Here is a 25562-nt window from a genome sequence, read left to right on the forward strand (position 1 = left end):
CAGCAGATAGCACAAAAGGGCAAGGCATACAAGAACAGAGAATTTTGAGATGTCTAACTATTGGGCTGAGGTTGGAGATGGATGAAAATGAAGTCAAAGCAGTGGTAGTGCCCTGAGAAAGTGCTAAGAGAGATTAAAGGTCTTGGTGAGGGGTAAAGAATAGGTTTAAGTGGGATGAAGCAGTTAGAAAAATAGGAGTTTATGTTTAAAGGGAGAATATCAGACTTTCTGGAAGTAGAATATGAATAATAAATATTTGAATATCTTTTTGTGTGGCTGAGTGAAGTGAAACATCATGGTATTTAAGTAGACTAAGGAATTGAGAGATTAAGGAACTTGAAGGAACATCAAAATGGATATTAAAGCTCCTGTAGTATAAGGGCAAGCGTTGTAGAGGAGAGGAAGGTACGTGAAGCCTGGTTCTGAACTCGAAAAAGAAGGGAGAATGGCCTAAGGATCTGTACAGTTACCATAATTTGGATTGAGTGGACTTTAAAAGATCAATGGTTCCTTGTATGAAGGAGATAAAGGGAGAGTCTGGAAGTTACACGTACTCCTCTTCCAGGACTAGTGTATCAAGGACCATGAGTATGGCTAATACTAGAGTGAGGATAGAGAAGGGAAAAAGGAAAAAAAATTACCACTCCCAAGGAGATTATGTTCTAACAGGGAGAGAAAATATGTAGGTAGAGAAGTATCTGTTGTGTAAATATATGTAGAATAAATATATGGTCGTTAGGGAGGGGTGTGCCAGTTGTGAGGATCAGGAAGAGCTTCATTTGGAAGCTGATGGTTAAGATGAGCCTTGATGAATGTAAGGGATTCTGAGATGCAGGTGAGGAGAAAGCACATTACAAGCATGGGATATACCCAGTACAAAAGTACAGAAATGGGAGATAGTACTATCTGTGAGATAGTGCTATCTATAAAGAAAAGCAAGAAGGCCATTTGTGCTGGACTTTAGAATTTGGGAAAGGGAGTGTATGATGAGGCTAGAAAGATAAGTTGTGAAGAGCTTTAAAAGCTAAACAGGTGTTTGTAATTGATCCTAGCATTTTTTTTTTTTTTTTTTACATCCGTGGAGTTAATTGAGTTGGCAAATGTCATAGTCATAACTGTGCTTCAGGAAGACCCATTTGACGGCTATGCAGAGGATATATTGGGCTGATGAGAGAGACTTCAATCAGACCCAATTACTAGAGTATTTCCACTAGTCTTTGTGAGAGGTAGGGCCTGAACTAAGCTAGTGTCTATGTAAGTAGAGTGAAGGAGTCATATGTAAGAGAAATTTCAAAGTTTGTAGGAAATTTGGCTTCTCACTTGGAATGTGGAAAGAAGGATAGTGAAAAAGTTGGGGAGAACACCCAGGTTATGAATCTGGAAGCCTGGAGGAATGGGAATGCCCTTGACAGGAAGAGGGAAGTTTGACAAGAAGTGCTTTGGTGGAGAAAGCTAATGAATTCTGTTTTTGACATGGTGAGTTTAAGATGTTTCCTGGATGTCCCATTTAAAATATTCAGCACGCAATTGGTGGTGTAGAATTAGATTTTAGCAGAGATTGGGGGTAGATAGATTGATACATACATACATACATATATACATTCATAAACACACACACATACACACATCTATTCACACACACATATGTCTGGGTGTCATTCTCATAAAGACAATAAGCTGATAAAGGAGAGTGGGGAAATCGAAAGAGGCTTTGGATATGCTCTTTTAATTCCTCTCAATGTGCCTGTTGATTCTACTTTTCTAATTTTCTCTGATGTAGCAACCAGAGCCAGGGGCTGCTAACAGAGAACATATAGGATCAAAGAAATTTAGAGTTGAAATGAACCTTGAAGATTATTAATAAAGCCCCCTATTTTATAATCAGTCAGCAAGCATTTATTAAGCACCTGTTATGAATAAGTATTTCTTTGGGTCAAAATATTTTTAAAAAATAGGATCTAATTCTCCCATTTTAGTAATCATTTAGAAAAGGAAATGAGGTTAATTTGGTATGGCCTGTCTTAAAGGAATTCATGTTGATTCTTAGCAGTAGGTACCAGGGATAAAGGAGGAAAACTATATTTTGGAGATGTTTTGCCCATATCTGAGTTAGAGAAGAAAAAAAAATATACGAAGCTAGTACTGCAATACAACTAGGTCCCAATTAGTATTAATAATCTAGTCTAATCCAGTAAACACGTTAAGCTCCTACTACGTGCCAGACACTGTGCAAAGCCCCAGGAACACAATAAAAACAAAGACAATCCTTATACTCAAGAAACTTATAATCTAAAGGAGTGAAAAGCACACAAAAAGAGGCAGGAAAGGGGGCAGGGAGACCAGAAGGTACCTGGCAGGGGGCTTCTTGTTTCATGGAGTTGAAACTAGGCAGGGTTACAAATGCAGAGTACAGTGAGCCAAAAACTCCAGTTTCTGTACTCTAGAAAGGAAGACAGTGGGAGGAGTTTGGTACTCCACCATCTAGCCTTTCAATCGAAGGGAAGAGGAGGCTAGGAGAGTGATGAAAAGGCTTGAGTTAGCAGCATAGTGATGAGATTTTGTTGTCTTTCTTCAGTCATGTCTTATTATTTGTGACACCATTTGAGTGTTTTTGTTTGCCATTTGGATGAGTCTATTTTTGGCAAAGATACTGGAGTGGTTTGCCATTTCTAGTAGTTATAGAAAGCAAAATTGAAAAAAAAATTCATTATCAGTTACAAAAAAGTTTTAAATTACTCAACAATTTGTATTGTTTAAAATATTTTATCAACCTTCATAGAGTGACCTGCCTTCTATTTCTTTAAATCGTCCCAAATTAGCTAGCAGGCAAACACATCTTGGCAAAATTATATACTCACATTCTTACATAAAACTAGCGTAGTTGTATGATTGGGAACATTATCTAAAATTATTCGTTCTTTAAACAAGATAAAATAATAACTATCATAAAGGCAAACAACTGTGAAAGACTTAGGAACTTATATCAACGTAATCACCAACCACAATTCCAAAGGATTCATGATGAAGCATGCTCTTCCTGATAGAGAAGTTATGGACTCATTTTTTTGGAACTCATTTTATGGACAACATTTTTTTTTCAGATATGACCATTACAGGAATTTATTTTGCTTGGCTGTACATGTTTGCAGCAGGTGTTTTTTTTTTTTTTTTTTTGGCTTTCTCAATAGACTTGGGGGATACAGAGGGAGGTTTAGGAGGGGAAGAAAAAAGGCTGATCTTTCTTTGAAAAAAATAAGGAAAGAAAATTTTAAAGATTAGCTAGGTTCCTAAAGCTAGATATGGAGTATATGAAAGTAATCCAAAAGGGGAAAGCATTAGCAGTTGGAGTGACCAAGAAAGATGAGATTACTTCTCTTTTTTAAATATATAATTTATTTTGCATTTACAATATTCACTTCCACAGGATTTTGAATTCCCAATTTTCTCCCCATCTCTTCTCACCCCTCACCCCAGGAGAGCATGCACCCTATCCAGGCTGTCCTCCTTTCTATCACCCTCCTCCTATCCCCCTCCCGTCTATTTTCCTGTAGGGCAAGATAGATTTCTGTACTCCATTGCCTGTACATCTTATTTCCCAGTTGCATGCAAAAACAATTTTTAACATTTATTTTTAAAGCTTTGAGTTCTACATTCTCTCCCTCCCCACCCATCCTCATTATACATATATGTATACATACATATTCTGATTACCCCTTCCCCCAATCTGCAGTTCCTTCTGGTATCCTCCCTCTCTTATCCCCTTCCCCCCTGCCTTCCTGCAGGGTAAGATAGATTTACATACTAAATTTTGTGTGTGTTATTCCTTCTTTAAGCCACATCTGATGAGAGTAAGGCTCACTTATACCCTTTCACCTTCCTCCTCTTTCCCTCCATTGTAAAAGCTCTTTCTTGCCCCTTTTATGTGAAAAAATTTGCTACACTCTACTTCTCTCTTTTTCCTCTGTGCCAGTACATTTCTCTCAACAGTTAATTTTACTTTTTAGGTATTCTCCCTTCATATTCAGTGCACCCTGTGTCCTCTGTTTATACACACACACACACACACACACACACACACACACACACACACACACATACACACACACCTACACAGATATAATATACATACACACATACATATTTATATTCCCTCTAACTACCCTAATACTGAGAATAGTTTCATGAGTTACAAATATCATCTTTCTGTGTAGAAATATAAACAGTTCAAGTTTAATGAGTCCCTTATTCTCTTTCCTGTTTACTTTTTCATGTTTCTCTTGATTCTTGTATTTGAAAGTCAGATTTTCTGTGATTCTTGGTTTTAATCCTGCCTCCTTTGACTTCTGGACTATCATATTCCAAGCCCCCCATTCCCTTAGTGTAGAAGCTGTTAAATTGTGTATTATCCTGATTGTGTTTCCATAATTCTTGAATTGTTTCTTTCTGGTTGCTTGTAATATTTTCTCCTTTACCAGGGAACTCTGGAATTGGGCTACCATATTCCTAGGAGTTTTCCTTTTGGGGTCTCTTTCAGGAGGTGATTAGTGGATTCTTTCCATTGGTTCTAGAATCTCAGGGTAGTATTACTTGATAATTTTTTGAAAGATGATGTCTAGGCTCTTTTTTTGATCATGATTTTCAGGTAGACCAGTAATTTTTAAATTATCTCTCCTGGATCCATTTTCCAGGTCAGTTGTTTTTCCAATGAGATGTTTCACATTGTCTTCTATTTTTTTCATATTTTTGGTTTTGTTTTATAATTTCTTGATTTCCCACAAAGTCATTAGCTTCCATTTGCTTCATTCTAATTTTTAAGATATCATTTTCTTCAATGAGTTTTTGGACCTCCTTTTCCATTTGGCCAATTCTTCTTTTTAAGATATTCTTCTCCTCGTTGACTTTTTGGACCTCTTTTGCCATTTGGTTTAATCTATTTTTAAAGGTGTTATTTTCTTCAGCATTTTTGGGGATTTCCTTTAGTAAGCTGTTGACTCTTTTTTATGATTTTCTTTTTGCATTGCTCTCATTTCTCTTCCCAATTTTTCCTCTACTTCTCTTACTTGCTTTTCAAAATCCTTTTTTGACCTCTTTGATGGTCTGAGACCATTTCATATATTTTTTGGAGGTTTTGGATATAGGAGCCTTGACCTTGCTATCTTCCTCCTGTTGTATGCTTTGATCTACCACTCGTTGTATACTTGATCTTCCTCATCTGAAAGAAGAGAAGAAAATACCTTTTCACAAGAAAGTAATCTTCTATAGTCTTATTTTTCCATCTTTTTGGATATTTTCCCAGCACTTGACTTTTGAGCTCTTTATTAAGTGGAGCATGTACTACCCCAAGTTTCAGAGGTTTTGTGCAGCTGTTTTCAGAGATATCTCTAGGGATCTGTAAGTTCTCAGTTCCTCCAAAGAAGTATAATCAAGGGAGAGGTGTTTACTCCTCTCCTGGCCAATGCTCTGATCTGTGAGCAACCACAATCACTCTTTTCTGCCCTGGAACTGTGAATATGGTTCCCTCTCCACAGCTGCCACCAGCTCCACCATGCCAGCGTTCCTTCTCACCACAGGACTGCCACTCAGGACTGTGACCCAGATCAGCTACTTGATTCCCCCACCACCTGTGGGCCGTGAGCTACAGAAGCACCCACTACTGCTGCCACCCTTCATTTGGGTTAGTACCATGCTGCTCACCTCATGCAGGTGAGAAAGCTTTCTCAAGGACCTTTGTTCTTTGGTATTTGTGGGTTGAGAAGTCTAAAATCCACAGTAGCTTCCAATGATTCAATGCCCTGAGACCTGCTCCATTCCTATCTGTGCCAGCACAGCATGGGCAGTACTTTGTTTGCTCTAAGCCTGGTACAATAAATCCTTCATGTCAGCCTTCCATCTTGTGACTTCTGCTGCTCTGGAATTTGTTTAGAGTCATTTTTACAGGTATTTTGAGGAGTTTGGAGGGGCGAGATTGAGCAGGTCCCTGCTTCTACTCCACCATCTTTGAGATGATCTAAGTCTTAAAGGAAACAAGGGAAACCACGAGGCACAGGTGAGGGTTCAGGTATTGGGGACAGCCCCTTCAAAAGGAACTGAGATGAAGTGTCATATTTGATGAACTGCTAAGTAGGCCAGTGTAGCAGTAGGCAATCTGTGACACTAACATTTTTTTTTTTCTGAATGCTCCTTTAATAACACATTCTAGAATTTTTTCAGGAATCAATGTCAACTTTACTGACCTATAGTTTGAAGAACCTACACCCTTCCTCCTTTGAAAAGAGTGACATTTGTCCATATGAAGCCTAGGATGGTGAGCAAGAGCAAAGTACCTGAGATACAAAGAACAGTCAGGTCAATAGCAAATGGGAATGGACCTTACTTTTTTTTTTGCCACAATGTTCTGGAGACAGCATAAAATGTATCCTAAGGAAAACTGATTTTATTCTCTCAAAGGAACAATTATAAGTGGAGGCTTCATTTCCAAAGGACTTAACATTCTGTAAACCATCTATGTCAGTCTCATAAAAGTAAAGCTATAAATATCTCTGTGATCAGTTAAAATTGTTTTTTTAAAACACAAATTATTTAAAATCGACAAATTCAGTAGTACATAATGATAATACAGTTCATCTCAACATACCATTTTAAATGACCTCCACTTCAAAAAGAACACTGTGCAAAAGGCATAAGTAGAAGTGTGTAATTAAGGAATAATATAAACAAGTGGTAAGGACCTTTAAGAATAAAGTCCCGAATGATGATAGGATTATAGATTTAATATATAGATTATAATATAAATATATTATAGAAAGGAACATAGAAGTGATCTAGTCCAGCCCGCTCATTGTACAGAAGAGGAGAATAGGCCCAGAGAGTTTAAATGACTTGCCCAAAGTCTCACAGGTTGTAGAGGTAAGAACAAGACTGGGCTTGAAGAAAATAAATCAGAAAGCATTTAAAAAGCTTTTTTCTGCTGAAGATGTGAGACAAAGAATGGACTCACTTTACTGTTTGTGGCAGATGGTGTAATGTTAACAGATGACAGAGAAAGCAAAACCACACAAATGGTGTTTTGCTCTCTATTACCTAGAAATATAATTTTTAGACTTGAAATGATAGAATAAACATGATTAAGAAGGAACTGGGATGGAAGGAACAGTGACTGCCATGGTACTTTACAGGATTCTTGATTTTATTGGTATATTTATTGGTGCTTTTTCCACTGATACATATTAAAACTTCTCCATACACTTTCATCCTTTGTGAATTATACTCATGTACTGTTTTTCCATAAACTCCCCACAGAGAGCATTATATGTATTATAAGGCTTTTTCTGTCTCTTTTATCATCTAAAGGTTATTAATGTGCAATAAGGCTGTCCATTTCTACTCAGTTATTCTTACTGTATGACCAACCTGTCTCCTTTACCTGGTTCTGCATAAACAATCTTCATAATGCCTGTGAAGTGGCAGCAAATTAATCTTTGTCATTAGCATATTACAGCCTATTTGTATCCACCATGTATCTTTCTGCTACAATTTGAGTTGCTTTTAATTCTGATTTTCCAAGATCATGATGTTTTATGATTTGCAGTCATGTTACATACATGGGAGAACATTGATGTTGAAGAAATGAACTGTTCCAGCAGTAAGCCGTTAGAGATCATTGAAAGAACTTTGCAGATTCCTCAGTGAGAATCAGTCTGATGTCTTCCTAATTATCAATTCTAGGTCAAGCTTATTGTTATCTTTATTGTCCAAAATATATACATTGATGAACTACTTTGGCAGGCTGCCACAGAAAGTACCTAGGCTTTTAAATTTTCTTTTTTTCAGAAAAGATCAGCCTTTTCTTCCCTCCTTCAAACCCATCTCTCTATCTCCTAGGCCTATTGGGAAAGCTGGAGGAAAAACAAAAACAAAGAACCTCGGCTACGAACATGTATAGCCAAACAAAATAAAGTCCTGCATTAGCCACATCCAAAAAACTGTTATTTCAGTATTCATTTTGAATCCATCACCTGTATCAAGAGTTGGGTAGCATGTTTTATCATGAGTCCTTTAGAATTGTGGTTGGCAGTTGTGTTGATCTGAATTTTTAAGTCTTTCAAAGTTGATTGTCATTATCATATTGTTATTATATAAATTGTCTTCCTGGTTCTGGTTGCTTCACTCTGCATTAACTCATACAAGTTTTCCCAGGTTTCTATGAAATATATCCCCTTCATCATTTCTAACAGCTTGTTCAAGCCATTCCCTGATGGATTTGCACTCCCTCAGTTTCCCATTCTTTGCCACTGCAAATAGAACTGCTTTAATTATTTTTGTACATATGATACTTCTTTTTTTGATCTCTTTGGGCTGTAGACCTAGTAGTGGTATTTGTTGGGTCAAAGGGTATATACGGTTTAAGAACTTTTGGGGTATAGTTCCAAATTGCTTTACAGAACAGCTGGAAAAGTCTATAACACCACCAATAGTGCATTAATGACCTGTTTTCCCATAGCACCTTCAGCGTTTGTCATGTTCCTTTCTTTTATTGTCAGCTTTGCCAGTGTGGTGGATTTGAAGTGGTACCGTAGTTTTTTTTTCCTTAATTAACATTTCTCTATTAGTGGTCATTTGGATTTCTTTCTTTAAAAATTGCTATTCATACCCTTCACCATTTATCAGTTGAGGAATATACCTAGATATTTACATGTTTTCTCCTGTACGAGAATGCATACTCCTTGAGAGAAGGCACTGTGAGATTTTCTGTTTTTGTTTTTATTCATATCTCCAATACTTACCATATGGTAAGCATTAAATAAATGCTTGTTGATTTGACTACATTACTGATGTATCCTCTATTATCATATTATTATATTAAATATAGTATTATAGTTGAACTCTGTGCCTCACTTCTTTTCCCTCTTGAAGCTTTCTTTCCCACAGCTGCCAAACAGATTTTCTAAAATCACAAATAATGATTTTTATTATATTTCACATTATTTCTATCTATGTCATAGTCTGGTCAAATTGGCTTTCTTGGTGTTCTTTGTAGGGTGTTCTGCAATCCTATCTACTTTGATGCCTTTTCATCCCTTATCCTTCACACTTGGAATGCATTCCCTCCTCTCCAGGTTCTCTCATTATCCTAGGTTTCCTTCAGTACTTAGTTTAAAGTTCATTTTCTACAATGAGGTCTTTCCATATTCCTTTCCCCTAAGATCCTAGTCTCCCCTTCTCACACCCTATCATTTAGCTTTTGTCTATGCATATACATATACGTTATATTCTTTTGCTAGATTATAAACTGCTTTAGGGGAGAGATTTCTCATTTCTCTCTGTTTTGACAAAGATGACTCATCATTAGGAAAACAGCATAATCAAAAATACAAACAGCATAAAACCTCATGATTATTATTTCAAGTGATGCAGGTAAAAACTCTTTATAAAATTAAAACTTTTATTTATGGTAAAAAAAATGCTCAAATCACTCATTAAACCAAAAGCTCATTATTATTTGTAATGGAGGAACACCAGTAGCTTTCCAAGTGCAAGCAGGATTTAAAGCAAGGATGTTCTCTGTTTTTATTCTTTCTTATTTGGCATAGTTTTAGAAAGGATAGCAATAATAAAACAAAAGAACAAAATTAAAATAAGAATTGAAAAAGAGGAGAGAGAATTATTATTATTTGCAGATGGCATGATAGTATACTTAGAAAAATCCCAGGAGTCTTCTAAGAAACTAATTGAGATAGATGAGAAATGGTAGAGGAATTTTATTCCAAGTTCCTATAAAATGTATAAAATGTCTGGAAGTTAGCATATCAAGATACAATGTTTATATGTTTGTACCTAGAAAACTAGAAATAAAAGAAAGCTTAAATAACTGGAAAGATAGATACTATTCTTGCTTAGACTGGACCATCATAAAAATGTCAATACAAATTAAGTTAACTTGCATTTTTAATGCTCTATTAGTCATATTTCCAAGGGAATACCTCACAGAACTATATGCAGTATTAAAATTAATTTGGAGGAACAAAAAAAATGTTTCAAGGAAAACTAGTGTATAAAGAAGACGTTACCAGATCTTAAATAAAGCTGATACTGATTAAAAGCAGAAAAATAAGTCATTGGAACAGACGGACAAAAGAAGAAACCAAAAATAAAAGCACAATGTTTGATAAAGTTAGAAACAATTCCTGAGAGAAAGACTGACTTTTTGACAAGAACTCATAGAGAAACAGGAAAACAATTCCAGGGAGGAATGCTTGATTTTCGGTCTGTTAACTTATTTTGGTTTCTGTGTATTTTTATTTTATGCATTTAAAAGCAATCTAAGAAGTGGTCCATAGGTCCATAGACTACCAGAGGGGAGCCATAATACAAAAAAAGGTTAAGAACAAAGGTTAAGAAAACCTGGCTTAGACCAATCTCTTATCCCATTTACCACACTGGCCTGAAAATGGATTCATAGCCTGAGTTTTAAAAAATAGACATCATAAAGAAGGGGTCATAGGATCATAGAAATTTAGATTTAGAGCTAGAAGGAGGTTAGAAGTGCAGTTCTTTCCTTTTGCAGAAGAGGAAACTGAAGCCTCAAGTGGTTGTGACTTGCTTATGTCACACAGGTAATTAGTAGGGCTAGAATTTGAATATATCATCCAACTCTATTTTTCCGACTTAAAGTATGCTTCCTACCTTTCTTAACTATGGTTAAGGATAGAATTATTAAAAGAAACAAGGATCAAATACACATTTTTGATTTCATAACTTTTAAAAATGTATGAAGACAATCAATGAAGACTGAATCAAAACAATCTGTATAGTTAGGAAAATGATTACATTATCACTTATAAAAACATGGAATTTAAAGTATGTAGGAATTTGACCCAAGTTTCTAATAATAATACAGCTAACAGTTAAACACTGTATCCTTTTTTTTTTTTTAAGCAAAGCAGAATTGCAGTAACTCAAAAGAAACCTGAGATACACAAATTTAAAACCATCTCCACTCCAGATGTTCATGTGGACTATTTGTGCCTGACCTGTGGTAGTGCCTTCCAAGCTTATACTGATCTGACTGGCCACAATTGGACACACTGTACCTTTACCTTGACCTAGGAAGGTAATTTTGGTCCTCTTTGAGCAGACAGGACAACAACTTACCAACTTTGCAATTATTTCATCGTTCATCCTCAGAACAACCTTGGAACTAGGCACCATCTTATGCCCATTTTATAGATGAAGAAACTGAGGCAAACAGATAATAAAATGACATACCCAGAGTCAACATAGCTAACAGGTGTCTGAGGTCAAGTTTTAATTCAGATCATCCTGACTTAAGATTAAAAGCTGTTCCCTTGAGAAAAGGTTCCATGAATATGAACAAATAACTTTCAAAGTAAATGCAAATTATAAACGAGTATTTGAAAACATACTCCAAATCAGTAAGAGTATGAGAAATGTAATTAAAACCACTCTTCATGAGTGCACTTAAAAATCACACATAATGCGTGATGACTACTAGTTGAAATTTTGAAATAGAAAATTACTAGGGGGTACTTGACAGGCCTTCTTAAACCTTTGAATAGATGGCTACCAGAGTGTGCTGGAGCCACATTTTGGTGTGAGAATTTCATACCTCAGAAATTGGCACATGATATAAATCAAGCCTTGATTTATTGGGTCCTTTGATTTTCTGAACCAGTGGTGTCAAATTCAAATAAAAACATCATTAAGGCCACATATTGATCAAGAAAACCACAAATCACCATTATCTATGTTGTATTATGTTGAACATTTCCTACTTATATTTTATTCTAGTGCTTCCTCACCAGGGAGTGGGCCTGTGGGCCTGCTGTTAGACATCTGTATTCTAGGTCATCATGGCTTTTACTACACTCTCTGTAACTCTGATTTGTTTGATGCTGATATTCTCACAGGGGAGAAAAGGAAATATATGTAATGACTAAAAAATAATTAAGGTATAATTTAAGAGCTATGTATTCTGATCATCATATTTGAATGCCCACTTAAAAATATTGCATTTGTCACCGAAGACACAAATAAAACAAATGCCAAGGGTGCTGCACTTGCACTAGGAAGTAAAATTGCAATTGGCAGAAAGAGATCAAGGGCCCAAAACTTAATTATAATGATGAATTCAAAATATTTAAGACAATCTTTGGAGGTTTCTTACAGTAGTGAAAAGATTGCAGAAGCAGAATGTCATTGATATGGCAACCATTCTTAAAATCTTTGAACAAATAGCTCTTTTTGGTTTTGAAAACACTTTCAAGATCTCTTGCCAATTGAATTGCTGGGTAATAGGAGATAATTATTTTTCTAATTTCTGCTGCATACTGCCAGATTGCTTTCTGAAAAGGTGCTGCAAGTTTGTGATTCCATTAGAAATGTACAGGTGTGTCTATTTTCTTTACAATTCTGCCTGATTCAAATTTTGTTTCTTTTGATTATTTTTGTCAATTTGATGGGTGTGAAGTAGTACCACAGAGTTGTTTTTTTAAAAATTTTTATGTCTTTCATTGTTAATGAAGCTGACCTTTTCCCAAATAGCTATCGATATGTCATCATCTCTCTAAAGTTTCTTCTTGCAATTTATTCATTTTGCACTCGAATTGCTAATTAATTTATGGAATTATGAAATGGGGCAGGCATATATGTTTTTTTGGGTGCTGTCTGGGAAAGACCATGATGGCAGTGGAATATTAATGCTTCATTCACACTTCAATAAAATACAGAAGATGCAGAGTGAATAGCTCAAAAAGTACAGACAAGTGGCAAAAGGATGGAGAGCACTGAGGCAGGGAGATGTGTATGGAAGGAGATGGGGTCATGGAGTAAGGCAAGTCAATGTGGAGAAGAGAATGAGAAGGGGAAAATCCACTTATCCGAGCACTGGAGCAGCATGGACCCTTAGGAAATGGAAGAGCGCTCAGGGGGCAGGAATCTGGAGTCTGATTTTTCTACAGCAGAGCAAATTTGTTCTTATGCTATTTCCTTCGCAATGTTGTGAGGAAAGTGCTTTAGCAAATTGTAAAGTACTATACTTTGTTCTGTGAAGTTTGGATTTGGTCAGAGGGCTGCACTTGAGGATTTAGAGAGTCACATGTGGTCGCAATGATGCAAGTTCCCCACCCCTGTCAGGTTTTGGTGAGGGGACTTAACTCTTATCCATGTCACCTTGGGGTTAGTTCATTAACATAGCTACATAATCTCAAAGTTTATCAGCCCCTATGGAATTCTGCTTATCTTACTGCAGATATCTGGAGTTTATCTAAAGTTTACACATCATAGGACCTAAAAAGGCCCTGACAGCCAGGTTTAGACAGCTTTCCCTGTTTTAGCACATGGTCTCAGGATGGAATTTTTGGAAATTTGGGGTTTGGGGGAAATTCTTTCCCCAGTTATTATTTTCGTTAGGTTTACCAAACACTAAATTTTGTATTTGTTTGGTTGGATGGATGACATATCTCTTCTGTTTCATTGATATATTTTTTTATTTTTCCTATTTCCAGATACTTTTGGTAATAAACACTTTATAATGCATTTTAAAGTATTTTAAACCCTCATCATTTTAAACCCTTTTTGCTTCAGTGTGTCCCATGATGTTCTTGTGAATTTGTTTTTCTATATCAATTTTATTAAGATTTTGCGTAGTTCATTACAGAAGCCCCTCTGTATTTTGATTGGCATCATGGTGAATATGTAGATTGATTTATGGATTGTTGAAATTTTGCTATCCAAGAACATTGACTATCCCTCCAGTCATTTGTGTTTTATTTTGGCTATAACAGTCTTATATTTATTCTTATATAGATCTTTTATATTCCTAAGTAGGTTGATTTCAAAATATTATTGTAAAAAGAGAACAAGAAAAAAATAAAAAATCTACTTTACAGTAATAGAAATTAGTAAATAAGGATATAGATGGTCAAAATAACTAATATATATATATATCGTTTTAAAGTTTGAGCAGCACTTTACATATATTTTTATTTAGTACTTTTGAATTCATTTTGTGTCTTGCAGCTTTAAGATACCTATTTTCTACCAATCATTCAATAAAATTAACAATGTTTTGATTTTCTTTTCAGAGATGTGGTACTGGATTTTTCTGTGGGCTCTCTTCTCTTCTCTTTTTGTCCATGGTGCTGCAGGAGTGTTGATGTTTGTCATGCTACAGAGACATAGGCAAGGAAGAGTCATCTCTGTCATTGTAGTCAGCATTGGATTTCTGGCTTCCATAACAGGAGCAATGATAACCAGTAAGTTGGTTTGTGTAAAAACACAATTTTCAAAAATTTTGACAAGACTATAATGTTCAATCACAATGTCCTCCTGATAGTAGTCTTTTACGTACAATTTATTTTTTAGCTCTGGAGCAGGGTTGTTGACCTTCCAATAAACTTTTGATCCTAGAGGAAATAGGATCATTGAGCTTGGTCTATAGCTATATTTATTTGTTCTTCCTCCAAACTAGAGATATTTAAATCCAAAACATGAAACTTTAAGAGAACTCAGTAAATAGTTAATGCTTCTGTGAAAAATGTTAGGTCTAGAATACAGTGATTTGTGCCACTTACAGCTGTGTAACTCAGAATGAATCACTTGTTTCTGTGAAAGATCTTCTTCCAACTTTTGTCTTAAAATTAAAATTTCATGTTGTAATGGGAAGGAGAAATTAGCTGGCTGAATTGTAGAGACTATCAAAAAAAAACCCTTTATTTTTATGTTTAACGCAGAAATTTATTGAATATCTTCATTGCAACACATTATGCTAAACACTATCAACTATACAAGAATAATAAAAGACACAGTTTCAACCCTAAAGGAATTAAAAGAAAGAGGCAAGAGGCAGGATATGCACGAATAACTACAGTGTTAGGCAGAATGTGATAAGTGGTAAGAGATTATTACGGTGTGTTGGATTCATTGACGGCAATGAGATTATTTCCTAGTGGGGGCAATTAGGAAAGACTTCATTAATTTGAGATGGACCTTGAAGGATGGGTTACAAGTGGAAATAGGGGACTAATGTCACTCTCAGCAAGGGAAACAGCATCTGCATTGCTTCAGAAGCAGGAAAATATATTTGAGGATGGTGGAGTTAGCCTGCATATTTCATTATAAGGAGAATAGTCAAAATTTGGTTGGGGCTGTATTGTTTAGGGTTCTTGAGTGTCACACTAAGAAGTTTAGATGTAATTGAATAGATAGTAGAGTATCATGTGGATATAGTTTTAACTTGTGTAAAACTAAACTTTGCTTAGTTTTATTATGTGAATCCACCTGTTCAGAAGCTTTTTGAAGTTTCAAAAATATACTGAACTTGATAATGTTTACTGAATTAGTTTTGAGCTTATACTAATGTTTGAACCATCTCTCGACAGTGAAACACCTTTAATAAACAAATGTTTGGAAAAGCGAAAGCTGCTCACTTAAATTCTTGTCTTCTAAAGGAGCCCCATCTGATTTTTGTCTTGAAGAGGCTGGGAATGTTACTGGGAACTAGTTACTTTGAGGTGTTTGTTGGATTTAAAAAGAAAACACAATATATTGTTTTCAGACTTCAGTTTTAATAGAATTTGATACTTTAGTAACGTTTAATATAGTAATCATTATTTGCATATGTAACTTGGAGAAGTTAAATGGCTTGTCTAAGGGCATAGGCCTAAGTCAGTGGCAGTGCAAGGACTAGCAGCAACCTAGGTCATTTGATACTTAATTCACTGCACTGATATAATACTTGTTGGTTATGAAGTTCTTTGTGTACATACTTCAGTAGGTCTTAGAACTCTTTGCAGGGATTAGAATCCCCATTTTTGTCAGTGAGCAAACTTAGGTCAGATGGGTTGACTTGCTGAAGGTTACACATGCAACAATTAAGTCACAGAGCAGATATCTGAACAAAGAACTGCCTGACTCACAATGCGGTATTCGTACTGTGACACTAATGTGATTAATGGAATGAATGTTATATAGTTAACCCAGTTGTCATAGTGTATGTAAATTGTCTACTTTTAAAAAAATAAGTGATATGAAGTATTATGATACTTAAAATTTGCTCATATCTGAAGGTTGAGCTTGAGGCACTTGAAGAATATGCCGGATGAATTAATAAAATTAGCAAGTTTACTTAACTAAAAAGTCTTCTAATATGGACCTGGCAGCAAATTGTCATTAATTCTACTACTTCTCTTCCTCCAATGTTCCCCCCTCAAGGAATAGCTTAAGTTCAGAGAGGCCAATTGCCAAAACTTTGGCCATCAGATAGACTTTTTTTTTTGCCAGAAAAATTCATAAAGTCTTTCTACCAAGGCATTGAGTTTTGGTCAGCATCAATAGAGATTTCACCCAAATTATCAGTTAAATCATAGTTTCTTTTTAAAGTATATAAATTTTAAAACAGTTGAACACTGCCTTTGATAATGTAGTATTCAGAGTTTTGTTTGTAATGACAATCCAAAACTACTACATCAGCTCTTATTAAAGCAGATAATGTGGTTTGGTTTAAAGAGCACTAGACTCTGGGAGTCAAGACCTGGGTTCAAATTCTGATGACCACTTTGTAGTTTTGTCACTATGGGCATATTAATTAAATTCATTGGGCCTCACTTATAAAATCAGGGTGACATGCTAGATTGTATCCAGTCTTTTCCAGTTTGAAATCTATGGTGTACAGTTTTTAATCATAGATCTTGAAGTTTAGAAGAAAATACTTGTCTCTTGAGCCTGTAGAGTTCAAATATGAGTAGAAAGTTATCATTTAAACTCTATAAAATTGGAAACTAATGTTTTACTCTGTGAATGAATAAAATTACATTATAATTGGATCTACAGATATCATTATTTAATAAATTAGCATGTCATTTTACTTCTCTTCTTTCTCCTTTAGGTGCAGCAGTAGCTGGCATTTATAGAGTGGCAGGGAAAAACATGGCTCCCTTGGAAGCGTTGGTATTAGGGGTTGGACAGACTGTACTGACGTTAATCATCTCCTTTTCGAGGATCCTTGCAACACTTTGAACTTCTCAATTGATATAAGGAAATGCACATGCAGATTCCCTGAAAGTAGTTCCAGTGGCAAGTGGATAAAAAATTGTGTGAGAATGTGAATTGTGCCCTTTCCGTCTAGAGGCCTTGAGCTGTGGGAAAAGACTGCCCTCTAGTGTCCAAGATGTGGCACTACTTACTGCATCGCACCTTATGTGCCTCTGTCCCAGGCAAGGTGCAACCGTTCTACTGGATGTGAAGGAAGCTACAAGAAACAGCACCTTGTTTAGCTGCCAATCAGGGTAACATGAGTGATGATCATTATTCTTAACAGTGTTATGATAAAGTACAGGGACATTTCTGAAGAACTGATATGTGCCAAACTTGAATTTTTTTTTTTTAAACATTGATCATGTGGATGATTTGCAAGTGTAGAAGTAGTATCGCTGTGAACATATTTCACATGAATTCAGGTAAAATTGTAAGACTAACTTTCCTAATACTAAATCCCAGTAAGAATGCTGAATACCTATTCAATATGGGTACATATTACTTGATTTTTAACATTGAGCATTACAGAGATGTAGGGATCTAGTATAATTGTCTAGGAATGATTGTGATCACGGAAAGCTCTAAACCACTTTGAAGACTCATAATGTAGATCTGTGTGGTACATTTTTCACTATCTTAAATCTCTTTTAACGGTTTTCCCTCACAAATATATGTATGTTCTATCCACTTATATCCAGAAGTTGGAGACTTTGTTAGTCAAACATGGATTACAGTTTGTGTATGCACAAAAATATAATTTGAACTGTTTCTTATAAATTTTGTAAAAACAAAATCTGAAATGCATGTTGCATACCTTCACCCTTCTAAAGAAAGTATTTGCTATGTATCTCATAGGAAAGCTTTTCTTTCCTAATATTGAAATGGGATTACACTACTTGTTGCAGTTAAATCTTGATTTTTAAAAACATTTTAAAAGGTTTTCATTCAACATATTAACTGTAACATGTGGCCTAAATTAGGCAGTGGGGAAAAAATACCTCATTGAAGATGAGTAAAGAACATAGGTGGGAGGGGCGGAATCATGTTTGGACTATATGGCAGCATCATAATTCTGCTGAATGCAATATTTGAAATATAGTTTATCAATAATAGAATTGGAAAATTTTGTGATTTCTATCTGCTTGACCCATTATTGAATTGAGATTGTACTTTTAGTGTGACAGTCAGGTGTTTTAAGATTTGTTTCTTTTTTCAAGTTCAAGGATTAAGGTGGTATGCATGTGAAACATCTCTATTACAAAACAGTTTAAGAGGTTTTAGAATTTAAGTGATTGTTTATAGGGGGTTAGAAAATAAGGAAAACAGGAAGATGGCTGAACTTAAATCTGCCTCCTACTGAAATGTTCTATACCATTTACACTTGTGGATGACTGATAATTTATACTAATGGGAAGAGAAGTAAATTTTAGGAGATAAAAAATGATTGACAATCTCCCAAATTATTTATGCATTGCATTCTGGCCATAATGTAGTTTAGATTGGGTGTTAAGCTTACGACAAACCCCATTGAAGACAGAAGAAAAATCTTTATTCTATCCTCAAAATCTGTCATCAAAAATCTGAGAAGGAAAATAAAGTAGAAATTTAATAATTTATGTGAACAAAAGAGTTTTTGGGGTAGAATTGTCTTAACACTATAGTGTAGGAATGTGTAGAAATTGAACATATGAGTCTGATTTATAAATAGAAATACTTTAGAATAATAGTAAATGTAAATTTATTTTGATAGATTATTAGAACTATAAAGGAATTTAATGATCATCTAAGCACCCCAATTATTACAGATGAAAAAGTGAAGTGATTTGTTTTTGGTTGCAGTTACCATTAGTGATAAAGCCAGAACTAAGACAGGTCTCTTGACTCCCAGTCCAGTGTACCCTGCTGCCTCTCCTTATGTTCTCTTAATTATAGAGATGTGCCCTTTTAGGCACACTAACCTAAAATAAATTTTCTAAGTCCATTAGAAGGGTTTTTCTTCTCTTTAAGATAAGATATATTTTCTTTATATTTGTTATTCTAAAAATTAATGAAAATAGGCCCCCATTTTTAGTAGATATCACCACTCACGTTTTGAAGTTGGTTTTTCTTAAAACATAATGCTGAAAATTTACTTGTTTTAATGCATTTTCACTTTTAATTTAAAGATGATCACATTGTAACATGCTCGTTAAGGACATATGCTCTATAATATAAAAATGATATTAACCTAGTTGAATTTATGAAACAGACCAAAGAGGTTTTCAAATTCCTGTTTTTATTGTAGTGTAGAAATATAATTGGATATGTTCATTGTATAGGGATATTGTGGTCATCTCATTACCAAGATGTTTTAGGTATACTTTTTTCCTCATTTTTAAGTTATGATTATTTTTGCAATATCATCAGTTGTTATTTCTACTGTGATTTTGTGAAGCTTACATTTAGTGGTTTTTAAAGCTGATGATTAGTGTGTTTGTTGTCAATGGTTTCAATAGCCATTTCTCTGTGGTAACAGTTTTTAGCTTAGTCTCCCATAGAGATTTTAATGTGTTATGTAAACAATTAAGGCTGCTATAACTGAAGAGTCATTTTACATTTTTTTCTTAAACACAGGAGCATGTTCTAGTGGATTATTTGACTAGTGAATCGGTTGAATTAAATCTTTCAGGATTGCTTGTATTCGGTTGAAATGTTTGTACTTTGAAAACATTTCCTGAATTAGTAGTGGTAAGAGTAGTGGCAAGAGGTTGTTTTCATGATAGAGCAAAAGCATCCTTATTCTACTTGCTCACATCTTCGTTTTCCTACAGTTTGTATCTTTTAAATTAACTCTCTGTTTTTCTTATTCCCACTCCTTAGAGATCCTCCAGTTTGAATTGTATTTCTTGCACTTTGCACTCCCTTTTCACAAATGTTTGGGAAATCTTGTTTACTGTGAAGAGGGTTTCCTGAAAATCTAAGCAGTCTATGAATATCAAGTATTAAATCAGTCTTTCTTCTGCCCCATAGGCAAAACTCAAAGTATAAATTACAAATTATCTGAGTTTATTGTTGCCCATTAGGGCTGATGATCAAGTTAATGCTGAGTAGTTTTAAATAACTTACCCCTTGTGAAGGTTCTTTTTAGCTATCAGTAATAAGGAAAGACCAAAGGGTTTGTAATAGTTATTCTTTCTGTATACTTTATGGCAGACATAATTTTAGTTCAGTATTTTTTCTTTATCCCAGTAACTTATTCTTCAAGTGTCCAGGACAGTGTAAAGAAAGGGATAGTTATTCTATTTTTAAGTAAAAATCTACTTCATTAGAGTTTTCTTCTTGCTTTGAAGTAAGGATTAAGTAAGTTAAACAATTTGTATAACCAACTGCATAGAGTTGTGAGGATAAAATGAGGTGATTTTTATAAGGTACTTTGTAAAAAAAAAAAAAAAAGATAAAGAAGATACATAACTGTTAGCCATAATTCTTATTTTATTTGAAAAGAAAAGAAGTGAGATGATTTGTTAACCAACACTTTCTTTTTTAAAGGGCAAGTCAGTTGAAAATATTACAAGATAGTTCTGAGTCCAAAAAAGATGTGGATGATATACTGGAGCCCTACTCCTTTTTATCTTTAAATTCTAATTTTTCCAACTTACCCAGTATCAAATGTAATTCCACATTCTCATTATAAATGAGGTAGAGGTATTGCTAAAAATTAATGATCATTTGTAATTTCCAAGAAATACCATTTGGATTTGGTACAACTTTTCCGAATTTACTCACTTTCTTTTTCCTTTTTTGCCTCCCACAAGCAACGTCAGAAAAATTTATTTGTTTGTTGGCATCTTTCAATTCCAGCCTCTAATACCACTTTGAAGAACATCATCATTATCAGGAGACACTTCTTTAAGTAGAATGTCCTTTTCTTTTTTTCCAGGATAACAAAAGGTAAAATAAGGGTTGTCTACAGACTGGAGTGGAAGGATGGTAGAATTAATCAACCTTCAGCCCTACCAAACCCTCCAGGGTACTGTTCATGCTTTTATCTCCTTATCTCCGTTGCTCTCCTTCCTTCTTCTCACTGAGGGTGAAATTTTATAAAAGCACCTTAGTATATACTGCCAGTTATGAAGGAAGACATGAGCAGTGAATTAGGGGTACAGGAGCTACCTCCTTTTCCTGAATTAAAAGTACTTCAGTCCTAAGCTTGACTCTTGAAAGGAAATAGATTTTTTGTTTTGCACATACAAGGGTAATTTTTTTTTAATTAAGTTCTAAAAATAAACATGATTTTGCAAATTTCTTTTGCTTTTTACTCACCTTACTTAAAGTAGTATTTTGCTTTAAGCAGTGAAGAACTGATGAAAAAATATTGAGAGAAATATATCCCAAATAACTGTGATACTTAATTACCCTGTAACTGTGGGTGAATAAATCCATGTTTAATATAAGATATTAAGAACTTTAGACTGCATGAAAACTTTTGACAATGGAAATGAACCAGGACCCTAGCATTCTCAGAATTCTCCCCCCAAAATTCTTAACTCCCTAACATCTTAGAGTGAAATTGAGGAGAAAAGAAGAAATTATGTGAGTAAATATACTACGATAAAGATTTTCAAATATTTGTACTGTTTTATAGCAAAAGGAATCATGTTGTTTTTCTTTGTGTTATACAAATGCTCCTAATATATTGTACATCAGGTGAAATTTTATTTAGCCTTTCCGGAGAGTCAATACTAAAGACATGTACTAGGGTTATAGACTTTAAAAATGTAAGCAATGGAAGAGATCTTAAGATTATCTAGTCCTACCTTCTAATGATGTCAAATATTACATTTCCCTTTGATAATCTTTATTTGTAGGAAATACAGTATTTTTGTTATTGTCAAGATTGAATACTGATACTTATTAAATTACTTGATCTATTATTAAATTTCTATTGGGGAATATTTAATTTTTGTAATGTTTCCACTATAATTTATTAGATGTGCTGATAAGTTTTACATTAATTTAATAGAAACACTGAAGTGGATTTAATGACTCTAATTTTCTTTTGCCCTGAAATTAATGAACTCACTTTATTATTTATATAAGTTTTCACAGGTACAATTTTACACCCTTTGAGGGTATTATTGAGGTCGATTTTGATATTACTTTGAAGTCCCCTAATTGGAAATTTTGTATTAGTTTAATTATGTGTGATTATATGTACCACACATAGTTTTGTTTATGACCCTGGTTTAGAAGAGCATATTCTAAAGAGCCTTCTGGCTATGCATCTCTTATTTTTAGGGAAGTCAATTTTGCAAACAATTTATATATTTTTAATTTGCATATTAACCCAGTATGTCCAAATGACTGCATCCTTTTCAGAAAATATGTACGTAAGTGAAATTAAGGATGTGATACCTAAGCATTGAGCTACTGCTTGTAATTTACCATTATCTAAATTCCTTAATTTGTATACCTTTAATTGCATTATTTTATATTTTTATTTTCCCAGTTATTACTTTCTATTAGTCATTTCTTTCCAATAAATTATGACGACTTTAGTCACGGACCTACAACAGTGTTAGCTTGAAATTACTATCAATAAATAGGAGCATTTTATTTTGTGTGTAACTGAAATTGTTAGTAGTCATGTCTCTGGAATGAAATATTTTCAAAGAAACTTCATAGAAAGCAAAATATGTTGACTTCCCTGAATTTAAAAAAAAAAAAGATGACTTTTTAAGTTGAAAGTTTTTTGACTGATGCTTTTACTTTGATAAAATGCTATTCTAAGAAAGTGATTGCTGGAAATACTTTTTAGAACTGGATTTTTTGTACTGGATGAATTTTTGACGTGTAGGATTAAAAATAACTTCCTACACTGTTAGTCGCTGCATTAACATGCATGTAGTCTTCATTAATTTGGAATTCTATACAACTTTCGCTTAGTAACATGGTTGAATTCAGATTATTGTAACAGTATGTGCTGGTCTCAGATTTTAGTCATTCTAGAAAAAAAATTAAACCTTACATAGTTTCAGTAAAAATCTCTGTATTTAAATTGCAACAGTGTGGAAGTACTGATAGGACCAGTAAAAGGCTCACTTTAAAACTATGTTAATTCTGAGACCACTAAAAAATCATTTAGCAAAATATCATTCTGTTTTTAGTGCTAAATGGTGTCTTAGTGCCTTCTAAGAGTTAAGACATATTTGCAAAGTGAATTTACTGGATTCAGGACCAAGAAGGGATTAATAGGACTTGCTCAAGTTACTTGTACTTTAAGATAGTATAATGAGGTATGATATCAAGAAATTGAAACAAATTTGTAGAGAATAAAATCTTTGACAACATGATTCTTATACTACTACCAGTCTGATTTGGGGGTTATTAGTTATTTCTGCTATTGTCTATAATGTAAGGACCATGATAGTTGAGAAATACTTTCTTTGAGTTTTCATTTCTTTTTACTCTTTCTCTTTATGCTTTCCTCTACCAGGTTGATGTGTAATGGGGAAGAATGTAGCCAAGAAAATCAAATGTAGATTCTTATTTTATTCTCATTGCCAATAAGAGAATCTAGTGTGGCAGTGTTAGTTTTATATTGAAATCCTGGGGCAGACATTTTACGTAACCCATAGAAATAAGTTTATCATCAGGGATTTATTTTTGTTATAAAGAATTTTAATGTACTGTGAAGCTTATGGATAGGGACAATAAAAGCTAAGAAGTAATTTAATGCTGTAAAAATAAATACATCTTTGAAAGTACCCTACATTATGTGAAAATGGTTTTCCCCTCTAGTTAAGAATATAACCTACACTATATGAGTGTATGTATACTGCATGTTTACATATACAGTTTAAATTAATTTGAAGGATGGTAAAAGTTTATGTTTATGATATATAATTGAAGTTGTAAATATTGTATACTATTGATTTTTAATTTTATAAAAACAATTTTTTAATTTCCCTATTCATGTATAAACCTCATTATGTATATAGTATAATTTCTTGGATAATAAAAGTTTTGCAGTGAATTTTATGTATTTTAATTTCAGTAAACATCTTAGTGTGGTCTTTGATGTTCATTTTAAGTTCTTTGCACTCCCATTTTCTTCAAAGGGCAGCAATAAACATATGCAAATTATTTTGGTTATAGAAAGTTGGTCTGCAAAGACAGGTTACAGATTACACTTTATTGCTTTAAAGCAAAGATGCACAATTTGTATCACCCATTGTCTAATCTAAGAACATTTCTGGGATTCATATATGGTACTTGTCATTTGTAATAGACAGGGTGAACTCTTTAATAACATGGACAAACAACTGTTATAAATGAATTCAGCACTTAAATGTCATTACAGATTTATTGGATTAAAACTTTGTAATATACAGTATTTTAATAAAATTTGGGTATTCAGTTTCATGCACTTATAAATAAACCTGTCTTTAAAAGCTTCATCTAGTACTTTTATTTTTATGTTGGTAATGTGAGGGAAAGGAGTAAAACTTTACTTGGTAAAAATGTGTTGAGGCTTCATTTTTCTGTCCCTGCCATTATCTGAGTTTTCTAGAACAAGACATATCGACTGGGTTTGTAAAAACCAAAAGAAGATGTAGGGGTAGTTCTGACAAACATTGACTCTAAGTAAAATTGTGAATAGGTCAAAGTGATCTTCACCTCAGGATTTCATTAAACATTATACTGCACAATTAAAGACTTATACAGCAGTAGAGGACTGTCTTAGCTTGTTGTTCAGTCATTTCAGGTGTGTCTGATTCTTCATGACTCCATTTGGGCTTTTCTTGGCAAAGATACTGGAGAGGTTTGCCATTTCCTTCTCTAGCTCATTTTACAGATTAGGAAACTGAGGTAAACAGGATTACGTGATTTGTGCAGGTTACACAGCTACTAAGTATCTGAGGTCAGAGGAAATTATACTGTTTCTTATCTCAGATTCAGAATTTATAGAAAGATCTTTATCAAAATCTGATTCAGTATGGATTCACTGACAGAGTAGATGAAGCATTTAACTTGAAATTGAGAAAGTAATTGAAACTAAGCATTGAATGTTGTCATTTATAGGATTGAAGTGACTTTTAAATTTCACTTGGAGTCTTCTTTGTTCCTCATTAAAAAGAAAAACAACAAATCGGTCTTCACATAGAATTTCCTGTGCATGGTAAGAATTGGTTAGGTAGATATGCAATGACAGTACAAGTTGGCATGTAGAAAAGATGGAAAAAGTATTGACAGAGTCCAAAGTGAAAAGATGGAACAAAAAGGAGGAGAAGGCATAAATTGAGGAAGAAAGTGAAAAGGAGGTGGATAGAAAAAGAAAAATGATTGTGGAAAAAGAAAATAGAGGGACATGGGAGGCATTGAAATGGAAAATAAATATCATAGGATCATAGATTTAGAACTGGAAGGGATATTGGAAGTCATTGAATCTGACTTGATTTTATAAGTGAAACTTATAAAGTGAATTGTCCAGGGTCAGAAAGTTAAAGTTCATAGGATTTGAAAATTAA

The 25562-nt window shown here is 34.1% G+C and overlaps 1 protein-coding gene across 1 annotated transcript in view; it reads left to right on the forward strand.

Moving 5' to 3' along the window:
• Positions 1-24489, forward strand: part of TMEM170B (transmembrane protein 170B) — a 37587-nt gene extending 13098 nt beyond the window's left edge. Inside the window, exons 2-3 of the mRNA XM_072603824.1 lie at positions 14103-14273; positions 16904-24489. Coding sequence (XP_072459925.1) covers positions 14103-14273; positions 16904-17034 — 302 coding nt within the window. The 3' untranslated portion in view covers positions 17035-24489. The remainder of the gene's footprint in view (positions 1-14102; positions 14274-16903) is intronic.
• The last annotated feature ends 1073 nt before the right edge of the window (positions 24490-25562 follow it).

Source organism: Notamacropus eugenii, chromosome 4 (genome assembly GCF_028372415.1).
Source record: "Notamacropus eugenii isolate mMacEug1 chromosome 4, mMacEug1.pri_v2, whole genome shotgun sequence".
Classification (NCBI taxonomy): domain Eukaryota; kingdom Metazoa; phylum Chordata; class Mammalia; order Diprotodontia; family Macropodidae; genus Notamacropus; species Notamacropus eugenii.